Below are 24,479 nucleotides of genomic sequence, written 5' to 3' on the forward strand. Positions count from 1 at the left end.
ACCTTGGTGCCAGAACAGAGAAGTGTCTTGTAGTATACTTGCCTCTTACCCTGAGAGATGGTGGAACCAGTCGAGCAGTGCTGGTAGATCGGAGGTTGTGGGGTGCAGTGCGAGGAATGATGAGGGCTTTGAGGTAAAAGGAAGCTGGTCCATTTTTGGCTTTGTAGGCCAGCATCAGTGTTTTGAATCGGATGCGTGCAGCTACCGGAAGCCAGTGGAGGGATCACAGCAGCGGGGTGGTATGCGAGAACTTTGGCAGGTTGAAAACAAGCCGGGCAGCTGCATTTTGGATCATTTGCAGAGGACGGATTGCGTTCATAGGTAGACCTGCCAGCAGTGCATTGCAGTAATCCAGTCTAGAAATGACAAGAGACTGAACAAGTACCTGAGCAGTCTGTGTGGACAAAAATGGCCGAATCCTTCTAATGTTGTAGAGAAGAAACCGACATGAGCGAGTCACATTAGGAAGATGAGAGGAAAAGGACAGTTGATTGTCCATGGTTACCCCAAGGTTGCGAGCTGTGGCTGAAGGGGAGATCAGATCTTTGTGCAAGGATATAGCAAGATCATGACCTGGGGATGAATCACCTGGGATGAACAGCAGTTCAGTTTTGCTAGGATTGAGCTTTAACTGATGAGCAGTCATCCATGAAATTTCTGCCAGACATGCTGAGATCCGGTCAGAAGCTGTGGCATCTGAGGGTGGGAAAGAGAAGATAAGTTGTGTATCATCAGCATAGCAGTGGTAAGAGAACCCATGTGATGAAATAACTTCACCAAGAGGGTGAGTATACAGGGAGAAAAGAAGAGGACCAAGTACTGAGCCCTGTGGGATGCCAGTGGAGAGTCTGCATGGAGCAGATGTCACTCCCCTCCCTGTTACCTGATATGAGCATGCTTCCAGGTAGGAAGCAAACCATTCCCAAGCTGATCCACAAATCCATTTTTGATTCATTTGGCTGGTTGACTGGCAGAAATATTCCCAGTGCATCAGGTTAAGACTGTTGGTGCGTCTTGAGACTGGGATCCAGTGGGACCGGACAAGAGTCAGAAATGCAGCAGGTTCAGAGAACTGAGGCTAACATGAATGAATGTTCGGGATTAAAATCTCTAGTTATGTAGAGTGATCTCTACCGGCTATGAGTGATGTAGCAGAGCTTTTTTGTTGTTGTTGTGGTCACTCACTACAGCTATGAAGTACCATCCCATTTTCAGAAATTCAAGTGCTCACTTGTTAGTCTGTATTTAACACACTTAAATATCCACCTAGCTGGTACCTAGCATACTGGGGTTAAAATGAGACCAGCGGCCACTTTTTAGCTTAGCTATAGTGAATAAAGTGCCTTGCACACATTTTCCACATTTTGACATCTTACAACCACAAAGAAAAATGTACTTTATTGGGATTTTATGAAATAGATCGAAAGAAAGTGGCACATAATTGTGAAGTGAAATGAAAATTAGAAATGGTGTCCAAATATTTTTTACAAATAAATATCTGAAAAGTGTGGTGTGCATTTGTATTCAGCCCCCTTTACTCTGATACCCCTAACTAAAATCCAGTGAAACCAACTTCAGAAGTCACCTAATTAGTAAATAGAGTGCGCCTGTGTGTAATTTAATCTCAGCATAAATACAGTTGTTCTGTGAAGCCCTCAGCAGTGTGTTAGAGAACAATAGTGAACAAATGGCATCATGAAGACCAAAGAACACACCAGACAGGTCAGGGATAAAGTTGTGTAGAAGTATAAAGCAGGGTTAGGTTATAAATTAATATCCCAAGCCTTGAACATCCCATGGAGCACTGTCCAATCCATCATCCGGAAATGGAAAGAGCATGGCACAAATGCAAGCCTACCAAGACTTGAAAATCGCTGTTCACAGATGCTCGCCATCCAATCTGACTGAGCTTGAGCTATTTTGCAAAGAAGAATGGGCAAAAATTTCACTCTCTGGATGCGCAAAGCTGGTAGAGACAAACCCCAAAAGACTTGCAGCTGTAATTGCAGCGAAAGGTGGTTCTACAAAATATTGTCTCAGTGGGGTTGAATACAAATGCACACCACACTTTTCAGATATTTATTTGTAAAAAGAAATTTGGACACCATTTATCATTTTCCTTCCACGTCACAATTATGTGCCACTTTGTGTTTGTAACGTGTCAAAATGTGAAAAAGTTCAGTGGGTATGAATACTTTTGCAAGGCACTGCATATCATGGGTCTAGGATCAATCTGTAAATCCCCAAACCTATCAAAACACCTCAACACGAAGCATTGGAATCTATTCCTGCTGACTTGTAGACAGTCTGTATTTTTGTTCTAGTCCAGCTTTTTAGGCATTTCAGCCACACAGATCCAATTAGCTGAGTCAGCCATCCTATGAGCTGGAAAAGAGTGAAAATGTGCTGCGATTCAAAGGCTGGAATGAAGTCCCACAGGGAGTCAGCACTTTACCCCAAACTACTACTCATCAGATTAAAGAGAATAGCCTTTACAGTTTACCAACCATCCTTTTATCCATTACAATCCACTACCGAATCCATAACAACTGAGAAGCTCGCACGATTCTTCCCAGTCCTGACAGCTCAGTAATTAGTCTGCATTAAGATGGACACGTTTTCATCGGGGAAGCCAGATGTTCTGTTCATTTGTACGTAACTGATTGTTTTAAATGCCTTGTGTTTGCCTGCAGCAATGAGAAAGCGTTCACTTAATGAGGGAACTGGATTCTGTATAAATTCATATAATAATGTAACAGTTACGTCACTCTGCTCATCTGTGTCCGAATCCCACTTCCTGGTTTGAAACAGCAGTGTTAGCGAAATCATTAGCAAACATCTTGAAGCATCTTAAAACCTGAAAGCTCGTCAGTGGAGAAGGAAAAAAGAAGAAGGAGGGATGCCATTTATACTGGAAGCACCTTTGCCATTTATACTAGAAGCACCAATAACGTACAAATAAACGTGACCTAGCTGGCTAGCCGACATGCTATAACATGAGTGTGGATTCTTTGGGATCTAATTCTACTAGTGAAGCAAAAATAGAAACAATGTCTGGCCATATGGTGTTTAAAATGTAGCTTAATTGATATTCATTTCTTGTTTATTGCATTAAAAGCTTTATCACACTCACAATGGTGTGATTATAGTGAATGGCTCAGGTAAAAGTGGCCAGGGAGATTAAGCGTAACTGGAGTCTTGCTCATGTGATATTGTATAAATACAGTCACAAGGTTAGCAGGATGTGTGCCTTGTCGAAAAAAGGCTAAAAATACACAATGTTAAAAAATTTGTATGCATAAACAATTATATAAAATTAATAAACAATTCAAAATAGCCTATCAAACATGTTGTCGTGTAATCCTTCTGTTGCTCCCTGTTTGGGGTCACAATAGTGATCATCTGATCCACATGTTCTAGTTTTTAATAACAGGTTTTTATGCCGAATGCATTTCCTGACGCAGACCTCACATTTTATCCAGGCTTGGGACCGGGACTGAGGGTGAACCGCTAGGTGTCTGGGTCGGTTCCCTGCCTGGGAATCGGATCCAAGCCACGGCGGCAAAATACAGTAGCCTATCATATACTTTACGTGTGTCTTAAAAATAGTTTAAAAAGCTTAAGATATTCATAGACTATGTGCATCAGTCTAGATCCGCATCTCTGTTCTCAGAATGTTTCTACTGTATAAACTAGGTTTGTATATTGTATCTTGTTTTTACTTTAATTTGTATGCCTTGTTAACCGTCTGAGCACATAAATAAAATAACATGATGCACTGGATCAAGTGCTGTTTTAAAAGCTGTCAAAATATAACTTTTTTTTAAAAATAATATTTAATTTTTAAAAACTCTCTTGCTTACTTCAGTCCACATTTTCTATCCCACATATTTTTTTTTTTAAGTTTAAAAATCGCATTCGTGTGTTTTAATAAAATGAGGAAATATTTAACTAGTTACATAATTACTCTCAGGAAATGAGAAACATTTTCTCTGTTGAGTTGCCTTGCTAAGATAAAAATAAATGTAATTGTATTCAGTGAAAAAAGCAACGAAGCACTTGCTATTTCTAATAAAAAAGCTTCCAGCAGAAGGCTAAAAAATGCATGAGGATGAATTTTAGGTACAAACATCGATCATCTAGCATGTTCTAGGCAACGTTTTGAATGTTGAACGGCGAATCAGACGAATGTAATGTCATATAAATAAGGATTGTAAGTATCTTATCTGAAAAGTTACAGAACATCATATACAGTGACTAATCACTGACTACACACCAGTTACCGAACCTTCAAGCATCCCTGTTCCTGTCTCAGTATTCATCATGCAAAATAGATACACAAAATACAATAATGTACAATATAAACAAACAAACAAACAAACATAAAACACATCACTCACACTCATTGAAAGCAAGATCAGTGCTGCGGAGTGAATTATAGAACATATGCGTAAAGACAGACGTCTAAGGCCTTTGTAGCTTCTATGAAGAGCTGGACGGCTTCTTGGCACTTTGGGTCTTAGTTCTACGTTCGGAAACACGTGCATTCCCCAGACTAACGCTTCATAACCACTTTATATTTTATATCCATAAACTATTCAACAACACTATTAAAAATGGACCGGCTGCCACCATTCTGTCGTTTAGCTTATCAGGGATTTTATACAAGTGGAAATTTCAGAATTTTAATTGAACAGCCTCAGTCATGTTCTCAAAGTCACTCAAATCCTTCCACTTAGCCTTTCAATAACTGACTGGTTAATTACTGCCTCATATATTCCACCCATTGACATGTGGCACTGTAATGAGATTCACCTCTTGTCACCTCTCAGTGGTTTTAATGTTATGGCTTGATGGGTGTATGATGCTAGCTGAAGTGTAAACTAAATATATTAAAGCGGATATCATGATGGATTATACATCATAATGCTCTTTTCTGAGAGATTGCTGCCATCATAACTTTATTTTAATACTTTTATACTCTTATATCTTCTAGAAACATATGTATACCACTTCTAACATTTTACCATTTTTTTAATAGATTTCTTTTTTTACATTTTCTTCCTTTTCTTCCTATATAGTTGGGCCCAAAAAATAAAACGATCATCTAGTTCATATCTTAAAGGTGGGGTCTCCGTTGTTTAAAAGCCAATGTTGACATTTAAAATCACCAAAACAAACACGCCCCTAACCCAAATGGGTCCCACCCCTGTATTGATAGCTCCGCCCACACATACATACGTAACCCAGGCAACTAATGGAAAGAAATGTGTCTTTATCATAGCAATAATAATACGATTGCAGATAAACAAACAAGCAAAAATGACACACAAGCATAATCATGCAAAGGACGGCATATATTAGTTCTGTGTAACAAAGCAAAGCCAACGTTACTCACCTATCGAGAAGGAACCTTGGCGTCTTAAGTCGGCCGCATATTCACAGATTGGAGTTTCCCCGAGTCAATAACTCCTGAGCTAAACGCTGTTACTACACAAAACGTGGTTGTAGCTGCCTCTCTACATTACTACGATAGAAAAGAAGTGTTATTTGTGTAGTAACAGTGTTTAGCTCAGGAGTTATTGACTCGGGAAACTCCAATCTGTGAATATGCGGCCGACTTTACTTCTCCTTCAGTTCTCTCCAGCGCTGGAAAGCTGATCCTATATGAACACGGTCCTACTTCTTGCTTTATCGTAAGTCTTTCTTCGCTTTCTTTCTTTGTTTTTATCCTCCATGTCAATGTTAAAACCGTTTTCTGCTAATGTCACACATGCGCACTGAACACTCTCTCCGCCCATTTTGACAAGACCCGCCCCTTTCTGCTCATTGGCTACATGTTTGTTTTGTATTTGTTTTGTTTGGCGGCCCAACGCAGTTTTCTGAAGCATTTCTCAAACAACAGAGACCCCACCTTTAATGGTGTATTTCTGAACACAAGGAATCCTACTGTACAGAAGTCAGTAAACACACTTCTGCTGTTAATCAAATGGACATTCGGTATTTACTGTTATTTATATGGTGGTAAACAATAACAAGTGGAAAATGACGAGTACATTTGTTCCCTTTGCAGTTAAACTGTCATGTGGTACTGAACAATAATGATAAGTAAGTGTAGTTAACAGAAAAGACACCAGATGTATATTGTAGTTGGAGTCACACAACTCAAGATTTCTTCACGGATAAGGAAGCTACTGTTATTTCCATTTCATGAACTAGTACAAAAGAGTCGTGTTGTGTGTGTGAGAGAAAATAAAACTGCAGAGGAATGCTAATTATGGTTGGGGTGTCATATTTTGTTAAATACTAACCTGTGCAATAAAGCCGTGCAATCCAGATCCCTGTGGTGAGTGAGCATCGGCACCAAAATAGAGGGAACTGACGCATAGCTGGCAGAGGAATTATGTGGGGAAGGTAAATGAAAAGGTCTCGCAAGACAATGGTTGTTGGGAGAGAAGAAGCAATGATCTATCCATCTTTCTGAAAGAGCTGGGGTTAAGTAGGTGCAAAAAGAAGAATTGGGGAAGGCTCCGAATTTTTTTTAGATGACGGTAACCAGAGAATTACAGTAAAATGATCGTCAGTTCTCCGTACACATTATTTGTCAGGAAGTGGCATCGTCAAATGCTTTGGTTAGGGCTGCGCGTCTGTCCTTCTGAAGCGGCATGGTATACGTGAAATAAACCTGATTATGCGATGTATTAGTCTCTGAACTTTCCGTGACCCTGACCAGCATGAAGCGACGCCAGAAGATGATAAAATGATGATTAAGTTTACATTTCAGGCAGTAAAGATTGGACTAAAATGGACCAGTGTTCTGCCCAGGCCTGTGTTCTGGCAGCCTGGAAAACTAATTAACTCAGCTAAAAGTGGTAGCTAATCTAATTAAGCCCAAGAGTATCTAATGGCCTTGCTGGCTGGTTAAGTGCATTAACATACAAATGAGCAATGGGGTGAACTCAAAGAAAATGAGCAAGTATTTAAATCTGTGTACCCAATTTCCCTTCTCTGCCTTTCAGCATATGTTTGTGCCCTCGATGTAACGCAAGTTTGTGGCTAATATATCAGCCATGAGCTGTAGAGTACTACACCTAGTCTACTCACAACACAGACAGTTAGAGTCTGAATTGTGTCTTTATTGTGCTTTTATTTTTGTTTAACTGCAAGAAAGCTACAAGCTGTAAATGCCAATTATGTGATATAACAGCTGGAGTTACACTGTACACAAATGTAGAGTGTGTGTGTGTGTGTGTGTGTGTGTGTGTGTGTGTGTGTGTGTGTGTGTGTGTGTGTGTGTGTGTGTGTGTGTGTGTGTGTGAGACAGAGAGATGTGGGGCCAACACAAGCCTCCAAAAACAGCTTCAAGTGTCTTCCAAAAGATACAGAATATTTTCTCATCTCTTATAAATGTTTTGATGATGATGGTGGTGGTGATGGTAGGGGTAGTGGAGCATGCTGTATAAACTTTATATCTCTCTTATAGGTGTGAGATGAGTTCTGCTGGGTGTAAAGGCTATAGCTTATTCTCTGCATTATCTTTATTGTCTAACTGTTCAGTGAGCTCTTGTGCCCGGTGAAAAGGGGCGGGGATTTCATCATTCCTGCAAACTCTGGACTCGTAAAAACAGCAAAGCGTCCAAATCAGTGAAGTGGGAGGCTAATCAGTTGTCAGGGAGTTTTATAAGATGTGTACAGTTTGCTAGATGGTATCTGTAAAAGATCTGGACAACTGCAAAGTGAAATAAAGTTTTACTAAACCGCAGCTAATTTCCAAATTACTTAAATCAAATAATGTTAATCTGAAGTGCTGTTATTTGTGCTGTATCATGTACTAGAGCGTGTGAGAGCGGACAGTCTGAGAATCTAAAATGTTTTAGTGTGTGTTCTTGTTAACAGAGGTTGTGAGACACAGTGATACAAGCAACATTTAAAAAACCTTGCATCATTGGCAGCTTGTTGACTGTGAAGTTCCTGCTGTGAAAGCAATTTGTCTTTGAAATGTCTGAGATAAAGTCCAAAAACATTAAGAAAACTTTGACTGGATCATGAATTACCGCTGAGGACACAGCAGAGAACGTTCACCTTGAGCAGAAATCTAGGATTTGCACAGATCATGTGAACGGTGTATTTCAACGCCAGACCAGCGAATTTCTCTCAAAGGCAATGAGATTGTATGTATGATGGAACATCCGACACCCATCTGGATGGGAATTTCTCACTGTAGGATTGCGTTGATCAATCAGAACTCTCTTTTGTGCTGCTGAGTGCTTTTCAAAAGGTGTTTCTCTGCCTTTCAGCTACAAAAAATGTATTTGTAAATAAATAAATAAAATCCCCGGTGTAGTGATTTGTCCTTTCCTGTGTGAATTGACTAGAAGAGGATTTACAGTGCATTGCCTTGCAAAAACATTGTGATTTAGTACTGTACAAACCATTCACTTCTCATCAAGGCTAATTCTGCTGAACTGCACAGTATTTCATGCTAATGGGAACGCCACAGGATCTCAGGCAGGATGTTAGAGTTGGCTGGAGCTTCTGTAGCTCGCATTCGAATGCCTCAGCGTCTATGGAGCTGCGAGCTTGCCAAGTTACTCTGGTGTGTGCAGTGCTGAATTTTGAGTCCATTTGCACTTTGTGAGGTCCCTTGATTCTCAAGTGTATGAGTAATTCATGTTCTAGACAACATGGCATCCATATTGAAAGCCAGAAAGATGTGCTGTTTTTTTTTGTTCCACACTCCTGGGTGACTCTGTGTCCTGAAAGAGATGCTGTGGCATAAAGCACACTGTTCACTGCATGTTAGACACGTCATTTCATTGTTAAAAGACCCAAGGTGCCAATGAGCCAGACAGTTGCCCTGAGAGTTAAAATGAGTGGGACTGGCAAACATGGTTGATTAAGCTAAAATATATTATAGCTACTAGTCCAGCAGCCACCAAAGATTTATGCTAAAATCTTCATGTGCAGGTACAATGCATGTATCTATCTACATAATGTATACCAAAGACTTAGCTTTAAGGTGGAACCACCTGCGCAACGAGGAAAAATACACTTTACTAGCCTCTTTCAGGCTAATATCAAACTAAACTAAACGTTTTGTAGGAAAGTTATGAACAAACCAGTAGTGGCTAGTCACACACTGGATCTACAGAAGGTCTGAACTCTACAGCAGCTTTTATTCCAAGAGAGTCCAAGAGGGCATCATTGACATGTAAAGCAACCAATCACACACTGTTTTGATCAGGTTGGGGAGTGAAAATTGTAAAGTTCCTACAACAATAGAACAGCTTGCAACCACAGACCATTCACTTAAGAAAGTTGTTCAAATTATTAGTCGTGAATTTCGACTCATTTGGAAAATCCAGCGTAGATTCCAACCGATCGGTGGTTGATGTTTGATTTGTGTGCCGTATGCACCAGACGTTCAGAAAATGGTTTGTGGACGTGACGTCTGAGACTGAGGCTGGTCATCTACACAACATCTACACAAACATGAACCTATTCTGTTGCTGACTGTCAGAAGAAGAACCCAGTGTGACCTGTAGCACAACCACCTGAGGGTTTGTCGTGTTGTTTAAGTCACCATAACCTGAGCAAGTATATAGGTGTTACTAATAGGAGGCTTACAGCCGCTCTGGGGCATATTTTAATATAATAAAGAAGAACAGCGGGGTCCAAAAATCTGAGCTCATTAGCAAAAATGCTTCTTATTTTTTTTTTCTTCATTTAATACATTAAAACATTTTCATTACAAATTCTATTAATATATTAATCCTAATAATCTTAGAAATATTTACTGAGTTGTGTAGTAATCTGATACGTCCTCCTTTTGTTTTAATGATCCGTCAAGCAGATATGGACCCCACATGGGTGTGTAAGAGCTGATGATTCATCTGTGTGTGTCGTAGGAACACGTGCTTCAAAGGCAGGGATGAGACACAAGGGAACAGCGGAACACAAATATGTTCAAGTTTATACAGTGACCGAAAAATAGCATGAGTCATTTGTTTCTTTTAAACTTTTCAAACTTTGTTTTCAGTTATAGACAGACAGACAGACAGACAGACAGACAGGCAGACAAACAGACAGACAGACAGACAGACAGACAGACAGACAGACAGACAGACAGACAGGCAGACAAACAGACAGACAGGCAGACAGACAGGCAGACAGACAGACAGACAGACAGGCAGGCAGGCAGACAGACAGACAGACAGACAGACAGACAAGCAGACGGCAGACAGACAGACAGCCAGACAGGCAGACAATTAGATAGAGTTGATGGATAAATAGAAGGATGGATAGATAGGAGGATGGATAGATAAGTAGATTTGATGGACAGATAGAGTTGACAGATAGATAGAGTTGACAGATAGATAGAGTTGATGGACAGATAGAGCTGACATAGATAGAGTCCACAGATAGATAGTTGATGGACAGATAGAGCTGACATAGATAGAGTCCACAGATAGATAGTTGATGGACAGATAGAGCTGACATAGATAGAGTCCACAGATAGATAGTTGATGGACAGATAGAGCTGACATAGATACAGTTGATGGACAGATAGAGTTGATGGACAGATAAAGCTGACATAGATAGAGTTGATGGACAGATAGAGTTGATGGACAGATAGAGCTGACATAGATAGAGTTGATGGACAGATAGAGTTGATGGACAGATAGAGCTGACAGAGTTGATGGACAGATAGAGCTGACAGAGTTGATGGACAGATAGAGCTGACATAGATAGAGTTGATGGACAGATAGAGTTGATGGACAGATAAAGCTGACATAGATAGAGTTGATGGACAGAGAGTTGATGGACAGATAGAGCTGACATAGATAGAGTTGATGGACAGATAGAGTTGATGGACAGATAGAGCTGACAGAGTTGATGGACAGATAGATTTGACAAATAGTTAGAGTCGATGCACAGATAGAGTTGACAGATAGATAGAGTTGATGGACAGATAGAGTTCACAGACAGATAGAGTTGATGGACAGATAGAGCTGACAGATAGAGTTGATGGACAGATAGAGTTGACAGATAGATAGAGTTGATGGACAGATAGAGTTGACAGACAGATAGAGTTGATGGACAGATAGAGTTCACAGACAGATAGAGTTGATGGACAGATAGAGCTGACAGATAGAGTTGATGGACAGATAGAGTTGACAGACAGATAGAGTTGATGGACAGATAGAGTTGATTGACAGATAGAGCTGACAGATAGATAGAGTTGATGGGCAGAGAGTTGACAGATAGATATAGCTGAGCTGATGGACAGATAGAGCTGACAGATAAATAGAGTTGACGGACAGATAGAGTTGATGGATAGATAGAGCTGACAGTTTGATAGAGTTGATGGATAGATAGAGCTGACAGTTTGATAGAGTTGATGGACAGATAGAGCTGACAGTTAGATAGAGTTGACAGACAGATAGAGTTGATGGACAGATAGAGCTGACAGAGTTGATGGACAGATAGAGCTGACATAGATAGAGTTGATGGACAGATAGAGTTGATGGACAGATAAAGCTGACATAGATAGATAGAGTGGATGGACAGATAGAGTTGACATAGATAGATAGAGTTGACAGACAGATAGAGTTGACAGATAGATAGAGTTGATGGACAGATAGAGCTGACAGTAAGATAGAGTTGATGGACAGATAGAGGTGACAGTAAGATAGAGTTGACAGACAGATAGAGTTGACAGACAGATAGAGTTGATGGACAGATAGAGGTGACAGACAGATATAGTTGATGGACGGATAGAGTTGATGGACAGATAGAGTTGATGGACAGATATAGTTGATGGACAGATAGAGGTGACAGATAAATAGAGTTGACGGACAGAGAGTTGACAGACAGATAGAGTTGATGGACAGATAGAGCTGACATAGATAGACAGAGCTGATGGACAGATAGAGCTGACAGATAAATAGAGTTGACAGACAGATAGAGTTGACAGATAGTTTGCTAGATTAATGAATAGCACAGATTAATCAATAGGCAGGCAGGCAGAGTTGATGGAGAGATAGAGTTGACAGATAGTTTGCTAGATTAATGGATAGGCAGGCAGGCAGAGTTGATGGATAAACAGATAGATAGATTAATGGATAGACAGATAGATAGATTAATGGATAGGCAGAAAGACGGACGGAAAGACAGACATTCATTCCATATTTTCAGTTTTCTGAGACTTTTGGACCTCTCTGTATGAGAGAGAGAGAGAAGTAGGTAACTTTGTGTGTTATCACAAACACAGAGCTAGATTACTCTTAAGTACAATAAAAGCCTTCATTATATCCATATACAATTTAGTTTCTGAATAATATTAATAATCATCATCATCATCATCATCATCAAATTATTTAAAAAAAAACAGGCCTCATATATTTAGCTGCATTCTCTGTATAAACATTTACGCAATAAAACCTGGTATTCATAAAAATCCCATAAATTCGGAAAATTCTCCTCCTCCTCCTGAGTGTGTGTGTAATTTCACATATGAGACCTCCAACCTGAGTGTCTTTGTATGTTATAACCTGTGATGAGTTACTGCATTTTTATCCACATTTGCATATAGCAGAGTAGCCATTAGCAGAAGAGTTAGCACAGGATGCTCTCAGGAAGCTATGGGTATTTAAAGACCTGTATGATTGTGTGTTTTTTTTTCTTCCCCTGCCCTGTGGGATGAAAACTGCCTTATAAATGGGTTCTGTTTCATGGTTTGGTCGTTCCCTCAAGCAGTAGAGAAGCTCTGTTGATTAGCAGTAATACTTTTTCGTATGGACTCGGTTTTTCGGGTCATTCCTTTTACACTTGACCTCATTTATACTGTGCTGGATGGATGACACCAAATTTATCTCCACAATTTCTTTCTGTGGTTTGGTCTTTAGTACTTATAAGTGGTTGCCATTCATAAAAAAGACACGCAAATAAAAAAAAAGGAATAAAAAAGTGGAGTTTTGAATCTTTGTAGTCTAGTTTTAATTTTGACAACCATCCATGTCGTGCGTGCTGATACACACACCTTCTCTCCCGGGGAGTCCTCTGTCTTTCTTGTCGTCACATTTGTTGCATTCGCTGAAGTAGAGGAGGATGAACATATCTATCATCACCCAAACCAGAGATGTAGCCAGTACCACTTTACAGTACGTAAACTTCCTCATCTTCACACCTGCAAGACAAGAAAAGAAAAAAGGTGTTAATGCGTTAATAGTCGTTAAGCATTTGCAAAACTGTTCTAAAACTCCATCGTTCATTCATTTGTCGAAGGATCCTGAGGCTATCGAGGGAATACGCTCGGATCGGACGATCCCAGAGCACCGTATACATACACACACACTCGATCGGACAATGGTTCACACGTCTGGGTGATTTATAGACACCAATCTGCATACAGGCACGTTTCTTCTAGCACAGGATCGAAGCCTGGAGCTGTGAAGTGGCAGTGCTACTTGCTCTCCTGCCGCGCAAATCATTCCATTCATTTATTAGCAAAGCAGTTCAATAAAAAATAACCAGCTACTGGGTGCTGAGGAGTGATTATGAAGGCTGTGCAGACAATAAAATAGCATTATGAAAAGACAAAAAAAATACAACAAAAATTAACCTTAACCAAACATCTGTCTCAGTACTTTAATAACAAGCTGTGTGAGGCTAATTATCCACTCGTTATTCACTGAGTGAAAGTGCGTTACGAGCAGCGAAGAAAACGAAGACTGCTCCTGAGACGTAAGGGGAAGAGACAGCTGTGTTGTGTTGTGATGAAAAAGAAACATGACAGTGTAATCTCAGCTGCATGGAGAACGCACACTCAGGACTCGTGCTCGAGTGCATGACAGAAGACGATGGCTTTTCTCAAAACAGCCGTGCTGCGATTCACAGCCTGTGTTTTTTTTTCTAGATCTCCAAACTCATCCTTCCTTTTTATGTCCGTCTTTCCTACTACACACGTTTCTCGGTCTTGTGTCGAGTGGCTCTGCTAGAAACCAGGTTGTCTCCCGCTGCACCTCTGACAATAAAACACAGAAAAATGTTCTCCGCGTTCTTTCTTTCTTTCTTTCATTCGTTCTGCTTTCTCCCTGCCTCCCTCCTTCCCTTTTGTCTGTTTCTCTCTCCTGGGAGCCTCGCTGAGGACAGTTTCCAGACACCTCGAACGCGACATTTATCTAGCTGGAGCTGAGCTTTTAAGGAACTTTTTAAGCGTGTGAGGCTGCTGTGGTGCTTTGTTTAGGAAGAGTTTCAGATAAGAGATAAAGAATAAGAAAGCCTGTGAGGGTCCATCCGGAATGTTATGATTATTTTCCTTTTCAACGCTAATGTCGGTTCGAGAGCAAATCCAACTGGTGGGATGCAAAACAATGAGCTCTGCTGAAAAAGCACACTTGTTTTATAGAAATGTTTGTTTGTGTGTTATGAGAACATGATGGGCAAATAGGAGGAAAAAATGGCAAGAGACAGAGAGAGAAAACCTCCGTGTGTGTGTGTGTGTGTGTGTGTGTGTGTGTGTGTGTGTGTGTGTGTGTGTGTGTGTGTGTGTGTGTGTAGCAGGGTTATGACTGGCACAGCAAGAAGTGCCACGGTCCTGGTGGCCCTCGTCCATCACTGTAGCAACGCCAGAGGCTCTTGTTCACTTTAGCCTGGCCAAACATTCATCACCCTGACAACACACACACACACACACACACACACACACACACACACACACACACACACACACACACACACACACACACACACACACACACACACCTGGGCCACTGGGACATTCAAACCTCAATTACAAAAAAAAAAAGCTAACTAGTGCACACAAAGAAAACAGAACATACATTTCTGTGGTTAATACACAATGTATTATAAAACATTATTAAAGAGAGAAATGTAGAAAGACAAGATCCCTTGGATTCCTTCTAAGAAATGGATTCCTTCTAAGATTAGTATATCATTGATGTATTAAGAATATTAAGTTACTGGGACTCATCCTGACTTCAACTGTGACAGGTGTTCCCGTCCCTGCTGACGCGTCCCCACAACATGCCGCCGCCGCCACCATGCTTCAGTGTGTACAGTATTTCATATGGCACCTGTTTCATAAGCAGATCTCTCCAGTTCCTCAGACTTGGTCTCTTGGTTGTACTCTTACTTAGTCACTGATATTTGTTGGATATTCCTACATATAAACTGCGGCTGACCTTCTGGCGTTTCCCACCGACTCAATCTCAGGAACCACATTAACATACAGCACAGTAGGGTGAGCTGCAAGACTGCGGGTTCATCGAGTTGATCAATACATCATATCTTTTCCATTTGGTACTTTGGTCAATGAGGTTATGGGGGAATAAAAAGGTATGCATTCTCCAATGTGGGCGATGCTCTCTCATCACACATCCAGAAGCATTTTTCATCCAAGCGGCCCATGTCTGTGATGCTGTACTTCTCTACATCTTTTGTGCTTCTTATAATAAACCCATTTATTACTTCAGATACTCAGCAGTTCAGCACAGAAGTTTGGTGCATCTAAACTGTGTGATTTATAGGATCTCTCCTAATATTTTACACGAGACATGTTCTGAAAGTGACCTCTGACAAGATAAAAGTCAAACACTTGTGAAATTTTCTATAAAACCTCTGACAAGTATACAGAAATAAATTAGGATTACATTACATGTCAATAGAAACCTCAGAGCAAAGAGGATTATTTTTTATGAATAGACTATAAAACGTAGCCTCCGACATAGAAACGTCACTTTATGGCTGAAAGCTTAACATTTTTTAGATTGAGACTGTTCAGATTATTCTTTGGGTGTCAAGAGAATTAATTGAACGTATTCGAGTCAGATATTCAGATTATTAAGTTAAAACACGGATTTAACCTTCAGGAGCCTCTACTTCCCGTCTTAAACGTGTAAAAAAAAAAAAAAGCAGCGGATTAATAATACCCTTTTATATTTTAGTCCCGAGATAAAATACAATCCCTAACGTCAGAGACATGTCTGTCAGGAGTGAATTAAAAGATCAGCCTTCTGCATGCGTCTGTTCTAGATAGGTCTAGCTCCACATGAATATTTATTAATGCAGGGTCGTTTCTACTGAGAAACCAAGAGGAGAGTGACTGATCATTCTGTCCTTCATCTCCGTACCATCAGAATTTCTATATTTCATTGGTAAGAGTCATGTACAGCAACGGACATAAAGCTGATGACATCCTGGTCTGCGTGGCTAGTTACTGTTACAATAAACTGGAAATATAGAAGGATAAAACATCTCCATGTCTACAAAAATTATTCATATAGATTATTATATATTCTTATAGATTATTATATATTCTTATAGATTATTATATAATCATCATTTCATGCACCATTTTGTCCATCGACTGATTTCACTGGATACAATGTCTTCTAATTCTTTCCATACACAGCTGATGAAGGAAGGAGTGAAAACAAGTGAAACCAGTAGATGTTGGAAAGGGTAGATGTTCCAAAGGGCTCTGAAAGCTTCTCCTCACTTCACTGTTCGTGTAACAACATACAACACACACGGACGACATCTTGACGTCCTCACGGTTACCTCCATCGCTGTTCTAGTGTCTCACCGATTGAAGGGAGAAGTCCTTCATTCTGAAGGTATGAAGATGCTCAACAAAATGTCTCTTGGTTTCTCTGATACATGAGTGATTTTTCTTCTTGCCAGAAAGGCCCTGCGGTGATACGGGAGGTGTGATAAGCTGTTCAGCTGTTATTTAAAAAGCTGTAATAGTAAACGACTCTTAAACGACTGCATTCAGACGTAGCGTAGTTACTCATGGGGGGTTATTTCATTCACTCTTGACAATCGGGTCTTTGGTGTTTTTGTATTTTGCTGGGATGAGTGGTGAGCTCCTTAGATATGAAAGCAGTCTCAGGATTAGGCTTGATATCATGTGTAATGTGCCATTGTTCTGCTGTGCCTGGTTCATTGTGGCTTTGGTTGGGTGCTGGGGTATCTTGGGGTGTCGCTGGGGTATCTTGGGGTGTCGGCCTGGACACAGAGTACACGTGTCTCATACACATTATTTCTTCATCGTGGGAAAAAAAAATGGAAGAATCACGGACATTAGGCATTACCAATAAAGGTCACTGGTATGGTTTTATTGAGAGGTCAATTTCGGCTTTTTACCTACTTGTTTGTCATCTTTTTTTTTTATATCTTTCATCAAGCTTGTCCTTCATGTTAGGTTAAAAAAAAAAGGTTTTAGCGTCAATGGCTCATCTATTTGGACCAACTTACAGGAACACTTTAGTTATTAATAATAAAAAAAAAATCCCATTGCTGGTTGAATTTACAGCACTAAACTAAATAATGTTGGGGTTAGCCATGTTGGAAGTTGTTTCTGTGATATTTCATTGAATATTGATTAGAATTGTATATTAATACTACACTAACTTTATATTTATTTTCAATTCATTTATTTGTTTTTTCATTATTTTTCCTCTCTCTGGAAACGTTTTTAAAAATTTTTTTTATTCTTTTAAAGTTGTTTTCTTTTCTTTTTCTTTTACAATTATTGTTGCGTCTTTTGCTGCCTACTTGACCAGGTCACACTTGTAAGAGAGATTTAAACTCAGTAAAGTTTTTAATCCTGGTTAAATAAAGGTTACCACTATGTAACTATCCACTGTGGTACTTATTCGTTCGTTCGTACATACGTTCTTGCATTTGACCTAACGAGTTGAGAAATGCCTCGAAAATGAGGCTATAATAAAAGATGGGTCTATAATAGTCAAAAGGTAAATAAAATAATATGAAGTATGCTTGAGGTGAACGGCAGCAGAGAAAGCTATTGAATTCTCGTACAATGACGTTCTTCTTGATAAACAACAGGTTGTGACATGTATATAATTTTAATCTCCGTACATGTTTTGAGAGTGAAGACGTTCGTAGCTTTATCTGTTTGGTGAACAGGGACAATGGAGGCTCAGATGCATCAGGGAAAGATGTTTTGTTGCTCTGCTCTGAAGTCAGACAGCAGGTTATTAAGTGTCATGCAGGATACAGAACAGGAGGGGGGGGGTACTTATTACAAAATACAACGTGTTATTTTGGAGTCGCAGACACCGCGTTCTCTCTCACATTTTTACAGTCCAATCTGATACAGTAGCTTTAATCATAATTCAGGCAATCGTCCCTAGCTTTTCTGTTCGGCATGGTTGAATAGAGTATATTCCAGTTATCTTGGACTTCCTGTCCGGTCAGAGCAGTCTGGCCAATCGGCTGTGATTTCTTTCATTAGCGAGATGTTTCAATATACAGAACTCTTTTGTGTGTGAAAATCCCAGGAGCGTCAGTGACTTTGTCTGAAATACACAAAGTCCTTCTGGAGCCAACAACCGCTTCATTGTCAAGGTCACTGAGATAGACGTATTTTCCCCATTCTAATCTGAAGTGACCTGTAGCTGCATGACTTTACACACACTGTTGCTTATTGGCTGCATGACTCAGTGAATGCCAGCAATGCCGGTACATTTGCAGCTTTCGTCTTCATTATCGTTCTTATAAGTTAAAAGGTAGTACTTACAATCAGGCCACTGAAAGTTAATCCCCCAGCACACATCAAATGAAAGGTTAACCTAGCAAAATAAAATGTCTAACAGTAATTAAAACATCTCAGTAAGTTGCTAAAAAGCAGCACTTCAGAACATCAGATTTGTATTAATTTATCGCTGCATGCTGAATAAAAGATGAGCGAAGGTGCTCGGCTGTGTTTGCACATGGAGGGTGTAACCTTGGACTGAATAATGAATGGTCAATGTCATGGAAAATATTCACCCATAAATTGCACGATCGTCTGTTGCCCTGCAAAATAAACAGACGAGGTACATAAGTAAATATAATGCCACATTAACGTCTCTTGCGGTAAATATGCTACAAATTATGTTAGCCATTTGTCTTCCACTGGGTTTTTATTTATAGAGACCACTAAAATTGTTAAGAAATGGGAGCAGGTGGAAAGCCACAGCCCTGCGCTTATAAAGTCTGTCTGGCCAAAATAATATTTACACAATTCCTGCACCACTCATTTTCTGCCATTTAAAATTAATAGTCTCACAAATTCTTCTCAGACTCCATAAGTGAAGAGCAAACATGCACTAAATATTATATAACCTACAGAATAACACACCATCCTGGGTGTGACAGGAGAAGGGAAGGGAGAAAGAGGGAGGGAGGGAGGGAGGGAGGGAGGGAAAGAGAGAGAGAACCACCCATCCACCCTAATCCAACCTGCTACCATAAACTCTTACACACACACTAACCCCACCCACCGCCTTAAACACCCACTCACCATCTCTAACCCCACCAAACACCCACTCACCATCTCTAACCCCACCAAACACCCACTCACCATCTCTAACCCCACCAAACACCCACTCACCATCTCTAACCCCACCAAACACACACTCACCATCTCTAACCCCACCAAACACACACTCACCATCTCTAACCCCACCAAACACACACTCACCATCTCTAACCCCACCAAACACAAACTCACCATCTCTAACCCCACCAAACACACACTCACCATCTCTAACCCCACCAAACACACACTCACCATCTCTTAACCCCCCCAAACACACACTCACCATCTCTAACCCCAAACACACTCACCATCTCTAACCCCACCAAACACACACTCACCATCTCTAACCCCACCAAACACACACTCACCATCTCTAACCCCACCAAACACACACTCACCATCTCTAACCCCACCAAACACACACTCACCATCTCTAATCCCACCAAACACACACTCACCATCTCTAACCCCACCAAACACACACTCACCATCTCTAACCCCACCAAACACACACTCACCATCTCTAACCCCACCAAACACCCACTCACCATCTCTAACCCCACCAAACACCCACTCACCATCTCTAACCCCACCAAACACACACTCACCATCTCTAACCCCACCAAACACACACTCACCATCTCTAACCCCACCAAACACACACTCACCATCTCTAACCCCACCAAACACACACTCACCATCTCTAACCCCACCAAACACCCACTCACCATCTCTAACCCCACCAAACACCCACTCACCATCTCTAACCCCACCAAACACACACTCACCATCTCTAACCCCACCAAACACACACTCACCATCTCTAACCCCACCAAACACACACTCACCTTCTCTAATCCCACCAAACACACACTCACCATCTCTAACCCCACCAAACACACACTCACCATCTCTAACCCCACCAAACACACACTCACCATCTCTAACCCCACCAAACACCCACTCACCATCTCTAACCCCACCAAACACCCACTCACCATCTCTAACCCCACCAAACACACACTCACCATCTCTAACCCCACCAAACACACACTCACCATCTCTAACCCCACCAAACACACACTCACCATCTCTAACCCCACCAAACACACACTCACCATCTCTAACCCCACCAAACACCCACTCACCATCTTTAACCCCACCAAACACCCACTCACCATCTTTAACCCCACCAAACACCCACTCACCATCTCTAACCCCACCAAACACACACTCACCATCTCTAACCCCAAACACACACTCACCATCTCTAACACCTACCACCATAAACCCCAATTCCTACTATGCCTACCACCAAAAAATACCAAAACCAGACCTATCACCTTAACCAAACAACTCCACCCCCAACCCATGAGGTACTGTGTAATCACTGTATATGTCACTTCCATTTATTCATTTTACTACACATTTCATTAATTTGTTTTTTTTTCCCCAAAAAAATATCTTTTCATTTTATCTACTTACTCTGTTGTTACATGTAGCTTTGGCATTGTAAAACTGTTGTGTCATGCTGGTAAAGCACACACAGAACCAACTGAGAGAGAGAGAGAGAGAGAGAGAGAGAGAGAGAGAGAGAGAGAGAGAGAGAGAGAGAGAGAGAGAGAGAGAGAGAAGCAGGTAGACAGGAAGGACTGATAAGGAAATCTGGACAGAAGTTGAACGCACCACACATATTAGACTAGACTATCTCCTTCCCGGTGATTGTTGTCTGTGAGAGAAAAGTAAATTAAACCAGTCTAGCTTGTCTTTCTCCTTATTTATATCTATCCGTATGCTCTTCACTCTTCATCTGTCTGATGTTGCAGACAGGCAGACATTTAGACATTATACCTTTTACAAAATGACTGCTCTTTCTTCTCAGATTTTCTCACCACCTGAAGGCCGACAAAAAGCATTAGAGCTAGTGCAATGTAATAAAGCATGCCAAGCTAGTTTGCTAGTTAAGTGCATTAAGTAATGAATAAATAACCAGCAGAAGAGAGTTACTCCAACTGTTTACCAGCAATTTACCAACAATTACAATAAATGAAATGATTAACATCATGCTTTTTTATTGTGTATAGTTCTATGTAATGCTCTCAAATGTCCAGATGTTACAGTTACTGCTTATACGTCATACATTCACTGTGCTCTCATTTTTCTCTTTTAAAGATAACAAGGTAAATAACAAAGAATTATTTTTTATTAAAACGCAGCTCGTCTGTCATGTCTGTGAAAAAGAAAGCCCAATATTTCCATCCTGAAATGGTACACGAGTCAGCAATCGGGTTATTCTTTATCCGTTATTCTATCATCTTTATTGGTTTAGATTGCGTGGAACGTCCGCTGTTCGATTCCCACCGAACGAGCTGTTGCTATAGCAACAACAGAGCATTAGAACAAGCACATTAGCACAATTCCGCAGGAACTGAAATGAAAGCACTTCTTCTGATGATCCATACAGACAAAACGTTTGGGATGTGACATCATATTTGTGTCAAAAATAAAAGTGTCTAAAATGTTTACGGTAAGTGAGAACGGTGGGAAGAAACAGAAATAAACTGCTGGTTGGAATACAAATGCGATTAAACTCCCAGCGTACACCTCTAGCTTACAGTCCGTAGAGAAGATCTGATTTGTAAAAGACATCGGATCTCTGCTTGGAGCTAAACTGGCAGGCAGAGAGTCGTATTGCGTTACGGCGATGGTTTGTACGGTTTGGCCAGCTGTTGCTTCACATGTTATAGGTTTAGACAGCTGCACAGCACCATGCCAGTTAGCACTAAGCTTAGTTACAGCACTACACAGCTCACATGCTTTTAATTATTGCTGCTACATAGCAAGACAAGAGTCACTGCGTTCGACGCACCTCGGAAGTCCGAACTGAGGATTGCGTTAATTTCAACCTACAAAGTGGAGAGCAAATCCAGACACACATCCAAGGCCAGATTTTGTGAACAACAAGCTAAGCAGCTATCCGTGATGACTAATCCTCACATTACACCACTGTATAGTCACGGTTCGAGCTTTTAAACATGTGACTGTGTCTATAAGTCAATGCAGAGATTGAAAGCAAATTTTTGTACGTGCAGTTGAACGTCACTTGCTGAACTCGGGGTTGAGGAGACCGACTTTGCTTGAGGCAAGTAAGAATTCGGTCTTGAATATTTTGTTGTTAGTTTTTTTGCTAGTCGGAGGTCAGAGTTTTAGTCAAATGCAGGATAAATATCCCTGGAAGAGGCAAAAGAGGGAGTCTATCCGACTTGGAGATTTGAATTGTTTTGTTTTGGAAAACTGCAAGTTCAAGATGCTTCTTTTAAACACGTACCAGTGAAGAAACATCTGGAATTACTTTCTATGATTGTTGTACTCTTGTTTGAAGCATGTGGTTTGATGACATCACATGACACGACTTCTTTAAAATCTGTAGTGAAACTAATGGACATAATGAGATTAAAAAAAAACCCAGATGATTTCAAAATAGACTTCCTAGATAATATGATCCTACACATTAATTTAAAGTGTCTATTTTTTATAAACATTATCGTCATACATTTAATAGTCGTGGACAGGAAGTACTGTGACTGCAGAAACAGACCGGTTAGGCAGTGTAGTATTGTTCAATATCTTAATACTGCACATATTCTACAGGGACCAGGGTAAAATGGGCTTCTAAATCAGTTAAGCACCCACACCCACACACACACACACACACACACACACACACACACACACACACACACACACACGGTGTTATGCTCCTTGACATGCATGCTCTCTCACCTTGACTCACAAAGGCATGATAAGTAGTGGAGTGTGTGTGTGTGTGTGTGTGTGTGTAAAGGCTAAACAAAATAACACTGCATGTAATGATGGTAATTACATGCACAAAAATATTACACACACACACACACACACACACACACACACACACACACACACACACACATACACACCTGTGATCAAAAAGTGATCAGGAAAAAGACAAGTTAACTCTTTTTACCACCACACTGGTGTTTCATTTCAGCAGAATGGAAATCGGCGTAAGGGACATTTTTGGTCAGTATAAACAAAAGGAATGACTTTATCGCCGCTAGTCTGATAAAAAAATATATTGGTCAGGACCTTGGAGAATGTTAGTGGTTGAAGATTTTAGAGGCTTATAAACAAGCTCTTGGGGCATCTCAGTGACCAGAAATGGGTTTGACATCATGTAAATTAGATGGAAAAAACAAACTAGCCCTTTTTGTTTCTTGAAACTTTTCCATGAAACCGAAATGCTTAGGAAAAACTACAGCGAAGCACCGCTGTAGTGGGAGACACGACAAAAACATTCGATGCTGAATATTGACACAACAAAAAAAAGCACGAATGAAAAAAAAAAAAAAATCATTGCAATGACATTTAATTTCAATTCATCGAAAATCAGCTTTATATCAACGTAAACTAAACAGGGAAATATATATATATATTTCATATATATCTAATGTTTCTGCCATTAAAACTAAAGAGCTGTAGGTGGATTTTACTTCACTGGACGTTGACATGTCGCAACGTTTCCATCCTTGCTCGTGCGGTTGATCTGTCCCAGCCTTGGGAATAATCTACATGGTCGTGTGTGTCCTCCTGTGTGTATCAGTATACAGTCTACAGAATGCCAGGGTTGTCTTTGTGCACGCGATAAACCATCTTTTTATATATATATATATACGGGTAGTTGACGTGACATGGCTTTTTCACTGTCACAGAAGATAAAACATAATTTATTTCACATTTTCATAATTTAGAATACTATAAATGGTTAAGCATTTTCTTATTTTATATGAATTTGTTGTTTTAATACCCAGGTTATTGTTAGTTTTTTTTAGAACTTTGAGCCAAATCTCAAAATTGTCCTATGGTGTGACGGTAGACAACATTATTTCATAAATATTACATTTTATAAATAAAGAAAATAATGTTTAAAAATCTTAATGAACACTCCTGGCATAATTGTGCAAGTGTCTATTTCACTACGTGGCCATCACTTTTCATATACATACATTTCTAAAAGTGTAGGAATTTCATAAAGTTTGTCACAGAAAAAAATGTCACATGGCCTTGAGTGGGGTCTTTCAATTAAATG

At 40.2% G+C, this 24,479-nt stretch overlaps 1 protein-coding gene across 3 annotated transcripts in view; it reads right to left on the bottom strand.

The window, feature by feature from the left end:
- Positions 1 to 24,479, bottom strand: part of galnt1 (UDP-N-acetyl-alpha-D-galactosamine:polypeptide N-acetylgalactosaminyltransferase 1) — a 114,942-nt gene that overhangs the window by 39,482 nt on the left and 50,981 nt on the right. For all 3 annotated transcript variants that reach the window (XR_007139545.1, XM_027172066.2, XM_027172041.2), the window contains one exon: positions 13,043 to 13,189. Coding sequence is in view for 2 of the 3 variants with exons in the window: in XM_027172066.2 (XP_027027867.1) it covers positions 13,043 to 13,181 (139 nt within the window). In the remaining variant the exon portion in view is untranslated. Of the gene's footprint in view, positions 1 to 13,042; positions 13,190 to 24,479 lie in introns of those variants that run through there.

The sequence above is a fragment of the Tachysurus fulvidraco genome, chromosome 25 (genome assembly GCF_022655615.1).
Source record: "Tachysurus fulvidraco isolate hzauxx_2018 chromosome 25, HZAU_PFXX_2.0, whole genome shotgun sequence".
Taxonomy (NCBI): domain Eukaryota; kingdom Metazoa; phylum Chordata; class Actinopteri; order Siluriformes; family Bagridae; genus Tachysurus; species Tachysurus fulvidraco.